Source organism: Panulirus ornatus, chromosome 55, assembly GCF_036320965.1.
Source record: "Panulirus ornatus isolate Po-2019 chromosome 55, ASM3632096v1, whole genome shotgun sequence".
In the NCBI taxonomy this organism is placed as follows: Eukaryota; Metazoa; Arthropoda; class Malacostraca; order Decapoda; family Palinuridae; genus Panulirus; species Panulirus ornatus.
In genome coordinates this window covers 39483597-39496016 of record NC_092278.1, presented here as the reverse complement: position 1 = coordinate 39496016, position 12420 = coordinate 39483597, and the positions used below count along the sequence as shown (strand labels likewise).

Here is a 12420-nt window from a genome sequence, read left to right as displayed (position 1 = left end):
TTGTGACTGACTGAGTACCTGGTAAACAAAGAGGCTCTGAAATACATTTCATTTGAGACATTGATTTCATGCTTCTCAAAATATGATGAAAACTATAAGGAAATGAATTGCAAATGATAAAAGAACATTAAGTAACACTTAGTAAACAGTGATACTCAAAACTATGGCTGAAAAGAAATGCATTTTCTTTATATTGTAGGCAATCTTGGGATGCAAGGGCTGTTGATTTCATTAACAGGTGGTGCCTATTTAGATAGTTTATTTGTTTGTTTAGTTTAACCTCTTGCCCCTTCGATTTTTTCAAAGTGTGGTCCAAAAAGCATGTAATCATCATATTATACTTTTAAAATCTTTATTAGTAGGCAAAATAATGCACAAAATATCTTAATACGTATGTAAGTAGGAGAGATGGCCAGAGAGTGTTATTGGATTACGCGTAAGATTGATAGGTGCGTGAAAGAGAGACTTTTGGATGTTAATGTGCTGAGAGGTGCAACTGGAGGGATGTCTGATCATTATCTTGTGGAGGCGAAAGTGAAGATTTGTAGAGGTTTTCAGAAAAGAAGAAAGAATGTTGGGGTGAAGAGAGTGGTAAGAGTAAGTGAGACTTGGAGACTTGTGTGAGGGAGTACCTGGAGAGAATGAGTACAGAATGGAAAAAGGTGAAAATAAAGGACATAAGGGGAGTGGGGGAGGAATGGTATGTATTTAGGGAAGCAGTGATGGCTTGTGCAAAAGATGCATGTGGCATGAGAAGCATGGGAGGTGGGCAGATTAGGAAGGGTAGTGAGTGGTGGGATGAAGAAGTAAGATTGTTAGTGAAAGAGAAGAGAGAGGCATTTGGATGATTTTTTCAGGGAAATAATGCAAATGAATGGGAGATGTATAAAAGAAAGAGACAGGAGGTCAAGAGAAAGATGCAAGAGGTGAAAAAGAGGGCAAATGAGAGTTGGGGTGAGAGAGTATCATTAAATTTTAGGGAGAATAAAAAGATGTTTTGGAAGGAGGTAAATAAAGTGCGTAAGACAAAGGAATCAATTGGAACTTCAGTGAAGGGGGCTAATGGGGAGGTAATAACAAGAAATGGTGATGTGAGAAGGAGGTGGAGTGAGTGTTTTGAAGGTTTGTTGAATATGTTTCATGATAGAGTGGCGGATATAGGGTGTTTTGGTCGAGATGGTGTGCAAAGTGAGAGGGTTAGGGAGAATGATGTGGTAAACAGAGAAGAGGTAGTAAAAGCTTTGCAGAAGATGAAAGCTGGCAAGGCAGTGGGTTTGGATGGTATTGCAGGGGAATTTATTAAAAAAAGGGGGTGACTGTATTGTTGACTGGTTGGTAAGGTTATTTAATGTATGTATGTCTCATGGTGAGGTGCCTGAGGATTGGCGGAATGCTTGCGTAGTGCCATTGTACAAAGGCAAAGGGGATAAGAGTGAGTGCTCAAATTACAGAGGTATAAGTTTGTTGAGTATTCCTAGGAAATTATATGGGAGGGCATTGATAGAGAGGGTGAAGGCATGTACAGAGCATCAGATTGGGGAAGAGCAGTGTGGTTTCAGAAGTGGTAGAGGATGTGTGGATCAGTTGTTTGCTTTGAAGAATGTTTGTGAGAAATACTTAGAAAAGCAAATGGATTTGTATGTAGCATTTATGGATCTGGAGAAGGCATATGATAGAGTTGATAGAGATGCTCTGTGGAAGGTATTAAGAATATATGGTGTGGGAGGCAAGTTGCTAGAAGCAGTGAAAAGTTTTTATGGAGGATGTAAGGCATGTGTACGTGTAGGAAGAGAGGAAAGTGATTGGTTCTCAGTGAATGTAGGTTTGTGGCAGGGATGTGTGATGTCTCCATGGCTGTTTAATTTGTTTATGGATGGTGTTGTTAGGGAGGTGAATGCAAGAGTTTTGGAAAGAGGGGCAAGTATGCAGTCTGTTGGGGATGAGAGAGCTTGGGAAGTGAGTCAGTTGTTGTTCGCTGATGATACAGTGCTGGTGGCTTATTCGTGTGAGAAACTGCAGAAGCTGGTGACTGAGTCTGGTAAAGTGTGTGAAAAAAGAAAGCTGAGAGTAAATGTGAATAAGAGCAAGGTTATTAGGTACAGTAGGGTTGAGGGACAAGTCAGTTGTGAGGTAAGTTTGAATGGAGAAAAACTGGAGGAAGTGAAGTGTTTTAGATATCGAGGAGTAGATTTGGCAGTGGATGGAACCATGGAAGTGGAAGTGAATCATTGGGTGGGGGAGGGGGCGAAGGTTCTGGGTGCATTGAAGAATGTGAGGAAGTCGAAAACATTATCTCTGAAAGCAAAATTGGGTATGTTTGAAGGAATCGTGGTTCCAACAATGTTATATGGTTGCGAGGTGTGGGCTATAGATAGAGTTGTGTGGAGGAGGGTGGATGTGCTGGAAATGAGATGTTTGAGGACAATATGTGGTGTTAGGTGGTTTGATCGAATAAGTAATAATAGGGTAAGAGAGATGTGTGGTAATAAAAGGAGTGTGGTTGAGAGAGCAGAAGAGGGTGTTTTGAAATGGTTTGGTCACATGGAGAGAATGAGTGAGGAAAGATTGACAAAGAGGATATATGTGTCAGAGGTGAATGGAATGAGGAGAAATGGGAAACCAAATTGGAGGTGGAAAGATGGAGTGAAAAAGATTTTGAGTAATCGGAGCCTGAACATTCAGGAGGGTGAAAGGCGTGCAAGGAATAGAGTGAATTGGAACGATGTGGTATACCGGGGTCGACGTGCTGTCAATGGATTGGACCAGGGCATGTGAAGTGTCTGGGGTAAACCATGGAAAGTTCTGTGGGGCCTGGATGTGGAAAGGGAGCTGTGGTTTCGGTGCATTATTACATGACAGCTAGAGACTGAGTTTGTACGAATGTGGCCTTTGTTGTCTTTTCCTAGCGCTACCTTGCACACATGTGGGGAGGGAGTTTTTATTTCATGTGTGGCGGGGTGGCGATGGGAATGAATAAAAGCAGACAGTAAGAATTGTGTACATGTGTATATATGTATATGTCTGTGTGTGTATATATATGTATATGTTGAGATGTGTAGGTATGTATATTTGCGTGTGTGGACGTGTATGTATATACTCGTGTACGTGGGTGGGTTGGGCCATGCTTTCGTCTGTTTCCCTGCGCTACTTCTCTAACACGGGAGACAGCGACAAAGCAAAATAAATAAAATAGATATAAATGTTATTATTTTAGAATATCAAATATTTGTAAAAAGGCTGTCATTATTGTCCCATGATATCTGCAGTATAAAGAAAATTAAACATAATACATGTGTATGTATGTATATGTCTGTGTATGTATATGTATGTCATGCAATAATGCACCGAAACCACAGCTCCCTTTCCACATCCAGGCCCCACAGAACTTTTTATGGTTTACCCCAGACGCTTCACATGCCCTGGTTCAATCCATTGACAGCACGTTGACCCCGGTATACCACATCGTTCCAATTCACTCTATTCCTTGCACGCCTTTCACCCTCCTGCATGTTCAGGCCCCGATCACTCAAAATCTTTTTCACTCCATCTTTCCACCTCCAATTTGGTCTCCCACTTCTCGTTCCCTCCACCTCTGACACATATATCCTCTTTGTCAATCTTTCCTCACTCATTCTCTCCATGTGACCAAACCATTTCAAAACACCCTCTTCTACTTTCTCAACCACACTCTTTTTATTTCCACACATCTCTCTTACCCTTACATTACTTATTCAATCAAACCACCTCACACCACATATTGTCCTCAAACATCTCATTTCCAGCACATCCACCCTCCTGTGCACAACTCTATCCATAGCCCACGCCTCACAACCGTACAACATTGTTGGAACCACTGTTCCTTCAAACGTACCCATTTTTGCTTTCCGAGATAATGTTCTCGATTTCCAAACATTCTTCAAGGCTTCCAGAATTTTCGCCCCCTCCCCCACCCTATGATTCACTTTCGCTTCCATGGTTCCATCCGCTGCCAGATCCACTCCCAGATATCTAAAACACTTTACTTCCTCCAGTTTTTCTCCATTCAAACTTACCTCCCAATTGACTTGACCCTCAACCCTACTGTACCTAATAACCCTGCTCTTATTCACATTTACTCTCAACTTTCTTCTTTCACACACTTTACCAAACTCAGTCACCAGCTTCTGCAGTCTCTTACATGAATCAGCCACCAGCGCTGTATCAACAGCGAACAACAACTGACTCACTTCCCAAGCTCTCTCATCCAGAACAGACTGCATACTTGCCCCTCTTTCCAAAACTCTTGCATTCACCTCCCTAACAACCCCATCCATAAACAAATTAAACAACCATGGCAACATCACACACCCCTGCCGCAAACCTACATTCACTGAGAACCAATCACTTTCCTCTCTTCCTACACGTACACATGCCTTACATCCTCGATAAAAACTTTTCACTGCTTCTAACAACTTGCCTCCCACGCCTTATATTCTTAAAACCTTCCACAGAGCATCTCTATCAACTCTATCATATGCCTTCTCCAGATCCAGAAATGCTACATACAAATCCATTTGTTTTTCTAAGTATTTCTCACATACATTCTTCAAAGCAAACACTTGATCCACACATCCTCTACCACTTCTGAAACCACACTGCTCTTCCCAAATCTGATGCTCTGTACATGCCTTCACCCTCTCAATCAATACCCTCCCTTATAATTTACCAGGAATACTCAACAAACTTATACCTATGTAATTTGAGCACTCACTCTTATCCCCTTTGCCTTTGTACAATGGCACTAAGCAAGCATTCTGCCAATCCTCAGGCACCTCACCATGAATCGTACATACATTAAATAACCTTACCAACCAGTCAACAGTACAGTCACCCCCTTTTTTAATAAATTCCACTGCAATACCATCCAAACCTGCTGCCTTGCCAGCTTTCATCTTCCATAAAGCTTTACTGCCTCTTCTCTATTTACCAAATCATTTTCCCTAACCCTCTCACTTTGCACACCACCTCGATCAAAACACCCTATATCTGCCACTCTATCATCAAACACATTCAACAAACCTTCAAAATACTCACTCCATCTCCTTCTCACATCACCACTACTTGTTATCACCTCCCCATTAGCCCCCTTCACTGAAGTTCCCATTTGCTCCCTTGTCTTACGCACTTTATTTAGCTCCTTCCAAAACATCTTTTTATTCTCCCTGAAATTTAATGATACTCTCTCACCCCAACTCTCATTTGCCCTCTTTTTCACCTCTTGCACCTTTCTCTTGACCTCCTGCCTCTTTCTTTTATACCTCTCCCACTCATTTGCATTTTTTCCCTGCAAAAATCGTCCAAATGCCTCTATCTTCTCTTTCACTAATAATCTTACTTCTTCATCCCACCACTCACTACCTTTTCTAATCAACCCACCTCCCACGCTTCTCATGCCACATGCATCTTTTGCGCAATCCATCACTGCTTCCCTAAATACATCCCATTCCTCCCCCACTCCCCTTATGTCCTTTGTTCTCACCTTTTTCCATTCTGTACTCAGTCTCTCGTGGTACTTCCTCACACAAGTCTCCTTCCCAAGCTCACTTACTCTCACCACTCTCTTCACCCCAACATTCTCTCTTCTTTTCTGGAACATGTATGTACATGTTGAAATGGTTTTTTTTTTTTTTTTTTTTTTTTTTTTTTTTTCCCCCCGCGTTTGCGAGGTAGCGCAAGGAAACAGACGAAAGAAATGGCCCAACCCACCCCCATACACATGTATATACATACGTCCACACACGCAAATATACATACCTACACAGCTTTCCATGTTTACCCCAGACGCTTCACATGCCCTGATTCAATCCACTGACAGCACGTCAACCCCGGTATACCACATTGCTCCAATTCACTCTATTCCTTGCCCTCCTTTCACCCTCCTGCATGTTCAGGCCCCGATCACACAAAATCTCTTTCCACCTCCAATTTGGTCTCCCTCTTCTCCTCGTTCCCTCCACCTCCGACACATATATCCTCTTGGTCAATCTTTCCTCACTCATTCTCTCCATGTGCCCAAACCACTTCAAAACACCCTCTTCTGCTCTCTCAACCACGCTCTTTTTATTTCCACACATCTCTCTTACCCTTACATTACTTACTCGATCAAACCACCTCACACCACACATTGTCCTCAAACATCTCATTTCCAGCACATCCATCCTCCTGCGCACCACTCTATCCATAGCCCACGCCTCGCAACCATACAACATTGTTGGAACCACTATTCCTTCAAACATACCCATTTTTGCTTTCCGAGATAATGTTCTCGACTTCCACACATTCTTCAAGGCTCCCAGAATTTTCGCCCCCTCCCCCATCCTATGATCCACTTCTGCTTCTATGGTTCCATCCTCTGCCAGATCCACTCCCAGATATCTAAAACACTTTACTTCCTCCAGTTTTTCTCCATTCAAACTCACCTCCCAGTTGACTTGACCCTCAACCCTACTGTACCTAATAACCTTGCTCTTATTCACATTTACTCTTAACTTTCTTCTTTCACACACTTTACCAAACTCAGTCACCAGCTTCTGCAGTTTCTCACATGAATCAGCCACCAGCGCTGTATCATCAGCGAACAACTGACTCACTTCCCAAGCTCTCTCATCCCCAACAGACTTCATACTTGCCCCTCTTTCCAAAACTCTTGCATTCACCTCCCTAACAACCCCATCCATAAACAAATTAAACAACCATGGAGACATCACACACCCCTGCCACAAACCTACATTCACTGAGAACCAATCACTTTCCTCTCTTCCTACACGTACACATGCCTTACATCCTCCATAAAAACTTTTCACTGCTTCTAACAACTTGCCTCCCACACCATATATTCTTAATACCTTCCACAGAGCATCTCTATCAACTCTATCATATGCCTTCTCCAGATCCATAAATGCTACATACAAATCCATTTGCTTTTCTAAGTATCTCTCACATACATTCTTCAAAGCAAACACCTGATCCACACATCCTCCACCACTTCTGAAACCAGTATAGGTATGTATAGGTATGTATATGTGCATGTGTGGGCATTTATGTATATACATGTATATGTGGGTGGGTTGGGCCATTTTTTCGTCTGTTTCCTTGCGCTACCTTGCTAACGTGGGGTATGGCGATTAAGTATGATAATAAAGAAAATATTTTACTGACAGTTGATTATAAGAAAAAGAAAATTTAAGTATTCATTTATAAATCAAGAACATGTACATAGCTGATAAGAAATAAAGAATAAGACAATTCATCAGAGAAATGGTAAGGATGGCTTTACTTTTGTCTACCCTCTAACATCTGTGGAACCATTGGCAGAATCAGAGGTCATCTCATTAGACAAAAATTCATCTTCACCGGGAGATATTTCAATATCTTGATCATCACTCTATTGGTCATCGTCACTCCACATTTCGTGGGATGGCAAAGTATAAAACAATGTGGGAAGAGGCTAGAACTTCAACTCCTCTTAAGAGTCCTTTCATGTGGCTAAGTCTGGCTGTCAAATTGCTGGGGATTGGAAACTGCTTGTGATGCTGAATGTTGACAAAAAATGGAACCAGGCTCACTCATGATTGATGACAGGCAAAAGCAACCCAGGTTTTACACAATATGACATTTTTTTTTTCATAAAATTCCAAAATGAATATACATGGGATAAAGAAGCAAGTGGTTAGTTAACTCTTTCAGTGCTCGATTAATGTTTCAAACTGATACTCAAAAGGTATATTTTGGATAGCCTATGTGACAGCAAATTTTGGCTTACCTAAGTGTCAGCAATATGTATACTGTTAATCTTATAACATTCAGCCCATCTCCTAGGGTCTCAGAAGGGAAATGCTAACTACAACTGAGGTTAGCCATAATTTCATGGAGCAATTAATGTATAGGGATATGGCAGACAGATGAAATGCACTTATTGATATAAAAATCAGTTAATTCAATCTTTTTTTAACACTTTTATACTGAATGAAATAGAACAGTTGGTAAGAATTTTAATTGTTTAAAAAGTTACCTTGTAATTTCAGTTAGAAGATTTGCAGTTCGGACAATTTTAACATTCAAGTTGGTATTGTTACATCTTAGAAAAATTTATTTTTTCCATTGTGAAGGTGGTCTTGGCATGATCAGCATTGAAGAAAATCCAAGGAGCAGTGTAGGAAGAGAGGCTGTTGTTGCATTCCTCCAGATAGATCAGCAATCCCAGCAGCCAGTCCCACAGCCTCAAGCTCAAAATGATGATGTCGAAGACCTGGTTTGTATTGTTTTTGTGCCCTCACTTGTTTGTTTGGTGGTAAATTAGGCCTTATAGATTTAATTTTTTTATGTTTTAAGTTCAGGTAGCTGTTAAAATATGAAAATTATTCAAAATTCATGCATTTTTTCTTTTTTTTATATGGTATGTTTTTTCCAGGGATAGATATTTACTCTCGGTGAAAAACAAAGATAAGGTGATACCTCATAATAAGAATTTGATGCCTTGCTTTATAAAGGAAGAAATGAATTTATATTGATAACCTGTTCACATGCTCAACTTTTTTTTGCAAATTACAGCTTTCCTGGGTGTGCTGGTTCTGTGTGGGACCCAGCTTTCATCATTTCAAACTTTGCACACATAAATGTGCCTGTGGTTTCTCTGATAACTTGTTGCCGCTATTATTTATGAACTACCTGACGAGTTCCTACAGCCTCAAGGTTGCACTACTCTCAGTAGCAGGGACAGGATGGACTTCTTTACAATAGGAATTTCTTTGAGGAGATATTACTGTGTTTCATTAATTGATAATGATAAAGCCTCACCAAAAGTGATTTTAACTTGTGGTGCAACCCTGAGCCAGTGGAACCCAGTACAACCATTGTTACCGTGCATTAACTTGCCAGCCATTGTAACTGCATCTAGTGCTCCATCGCTCAAGTTTTATAGTTTATTTACAGCTCATAATGTAATAGATTTATACTGTTACAATACTGGGAGGTTGATAAATTGTACATGAAGTTATTGGGAGAGTGATATAAACTCATGTAGAGTATAATGACAGTGGCCTTTGAAACAGCATTTGTCTGAGTAGAGTTGTGTAAATGTGTTATGCACTACCTCCTAAATACACATACATGCTCCTTTTACTACCACCCCTCTCTCTTTAACTAATATTTCTGTCTAGCTATATCTCTGATGCCTGTCCAACTGGAACTCCCTCAAGGTGGGATGGCCACAGCAATAGAGTCTCCTTGGCTAGAGAACTCCAGTGCTCCTCTTAGCCTTTAGTGCCTCACCTTTAACAGGCCACTGGCAGAAGGCAACTCTAGCACATTGTTTGCAGAGGCTCCTACTTAAAGTTCCTACTGACTAGTTCTACCTAATGCTCCTACCTATTACTTCTACCTTATGTTTCTGTGTAAATGTTCCTACCTACTAATTCTATCTACTGATTCTACCATTTTGCCAAAGGTAGGGCTAGCGCATGGTGCTCACTGCAGGAAAATCTAGAGTTACAAAGAGTGAACTGTGTGAGCTCAGTGTTGTCAAGTGGTATATATGATAAGGAGAGATTGTAGGTTTGCGAACAGAATGCCAAGAGTCCATATGTAGTTGAGGTAGAAAGAAAAGACAGCTACTTGGGTTAGAGGAGTGCAACTTGACAATCACCAAAATGCTGGCTCACATCACATCCGTCACAAACGCTCTGTACCTAGGTGGTAGTACTGGTAATACACCTCCCTGGATGATGGCTACCTACCATCTATTAGCATCTCTTAGTCAGTTAACCATTTTCACACCACATATTGTCGTTTTGTATTTCATTTTGCAACACATCTACCCTTTTCTTTATATTTTTGTCTAAGGCCCATGCCTGGCATCCATACAGCATCATCGAAACTACTCTACCATCAGATGTACCCACCTTTTCCCTTAAAAACTACAGCCTTATTTTCCACAGATTCCTATGTCTCCATGACCTTTGCCTTTTCACTCCCCTTATGGCTCATTCCAGCCCCATGGTTTCATTCACTGACATATATATACTCCCAGGTATCTAAAATACTCCACCTCCTCCTAATTCTCTCCGTTCAAACTCATATTCCAATTACTATGTTTCTTTTCACTGCTAAACCTAATAACCTCAGGTAACTTTTAGGAATGATACTGGTAGGGTCCAGTGTAGGGAGGGTCAGAGTAAGGCTGTAAGTCCAAAACAGATGGAGGACCGTCTCTGTTCCACTCCTGCATATGCAAACATTGACAGTGATAATACAAGCACGCATACCGACAGTAAAAACAAAGGTAAAGTCAGTCCATTAAACATTATGAAATGCGATGAACCTATATGCAGTTACTGAAAAACTGAACATTAGTGCAATCTCAGAAATGTGGGTAAACTCAGAATAAACTTAATTGCTTAGTTAGCAGTACCTAGATACAGACTATTTGTGAAAGATGGCTTGTGCAGGGTAGTTGGTGGAGTTTTGATCTATATTGATAATTTAAGTCCTATTAAGATAAGCAAAGTAGACACGCATGCTTACAGGTCTATATTGACTTTCCCGACAAGTTCAAAAGTATCTTACGTCTTGGCATTATCTACAGACCTCCTAAGCAAAAAGATGATGTTGAGGTATTATACAATGAAATCAAAACTATAATAAACAGTAAAGAAGTTATATTAGGAGACTTCAACAGTCCAAGCATAAACTGGAACACATTAACAGGTGATGGAGAGGGAATGGGACAAATGGAACTGATTGAAGATGCTTCTTTCGAACAGTTGATTAGAAAACCAACTGGAGGTAAAAATATTCTTGATCTTGTCCTTACCAGTGACACAAACCTAATCAACTCTTGCAAAGTAGGCAAGAGTTTGTCAAACAGCGATCACAGTTTGAGTAGATTAGAGATAAATTTAGATTAGGAAATAAATGACAACAAACTCTTGATCACAGATTACAGGCAAGCGAATTTTGAAGACATTAGACTAGAAATTTGCAGCAACTGCAGAAAACGTCTTGACATTTACACAGTAGAGGAAGTGTGAAATAATTCTAAAAACACACTTCTCAAGATTGAAAATAAACATATTCCACGAATTACAAAGAGAACTTGCAGTATTTCAAAACTATCATGGATGAATAAGAGAATAGAAGGACTAATTTGCCAAAATAAGAAAACTTATAAGAAATTCAAATCAGTGGGAACTAATAAAAATCACCAGAAATTGATCAAAATCCAAAGAGAGTGTAAAGTTATAAGACAAAGTAAGCTCAATGAAGAAAAAAGGGTATCCTTCAAAGTTAAGAATAATCCTAAGGAATTCTTCATATTTATAAAATAGTAAAAGAAGGAATTGGACCACTATGAAATGAACATGACACTCTTATTACTGAAGACAAGGAAATGGCTTCCATACTAAATTATTCTTTTAACTCCGTATTCACAATTGAAGAAACTTTCTCAAGTACTGCAACCAATGAAAATGATTCAAGGATCTATTGAAAAAGAGTTGAAGGTTAGAGAACTAAAGAGCTCTGAAGAACTTAAATACCTGGACCAATAAAATCCTAACAAATCCAACAGCCCAGAAACTTAGCTCCAAGATTTTTAAGGGATGTCTGGAGACAACTGATATACCCCGTAGCAAATATATTCAACAAATCTTTATCAGATGGTCAGGTGCCAACTGACTGAAAAATAGCAAATGTTATGCCTATATATAAAAAGGGACAAAAAGTGTGCCTTGAACTGCCTCCTAATTAGCCTTATATCAGTTTTAGGTAAAATGATGGAAAAAATAATACGAGATAAAATTGCCACATTTCTAGATGAACACAAAATTATGTTGGACAGTCAACATGGTTTCTGTTATAGAAGATCATGCCTGATGAATTTTCTGGAATTTTTCAATGTTATTTATCAGAACTGAGACAAAAATGGGGAGATGATAACAAGTAGTGGTGATGTGAGAAGATGGAATGAGTATTTTGAAGGTTTTTGAATGTGTTTGATGATACAGTGGCAGATATAGGGTGTTTTGGTTGAGGTGGTGTGCAAAGTGAGAGGGGTTAGGGAAAATGATTTGGTAAACAGGGTAGAGGTAGTAAAAGCTTTGTGGAAGATGAAAGCCGACAAGGCAGCGGGTTTGGATGGGATTGCAGTGGAATTTATTAAAAAAGGGGGTGACTGTATTGTTGACTGGTTGGTGAGGTTATTTAATGTATGTATGATTCATGGTGAGGTGCCTGAGGATTGGTGGAATGCTTGCATAGTGCCATTGTACAAAGGCAAAGGGGACAAAGTTGAGTGCTCAAATTACAGAGATAAGTTTGTTGAGTATTCCTGGGAAATTATATAGAAGGGTATTGATTGAGAGGGTGAAGTCATGTACAGAGCAT

At 40.0% G+C, this 12420-nt stretch overlaps 1 protein-coding gene across 1 annotated transcript in view; it reads left to right on the top strand.

The window, feature by feature from the left end:
* Positions 1–12420, top strand: part of Ku80 (X-ray repair cross-complementing protein 5 Ku80) — a 126940-nt gene that overhangs the window by 107629 nt on the left and 6891 nt on the right. The window contains exon 16 of the mRNA XM_071693529.1: positions 8148–8290. Within this exon, the coding sequence (XP_071549630.1) occupies positions 8148–8290 (143 nt within the window). The remainder of the gene's footprint in view (positions 1–8147; positions 8291–12420) is intronic.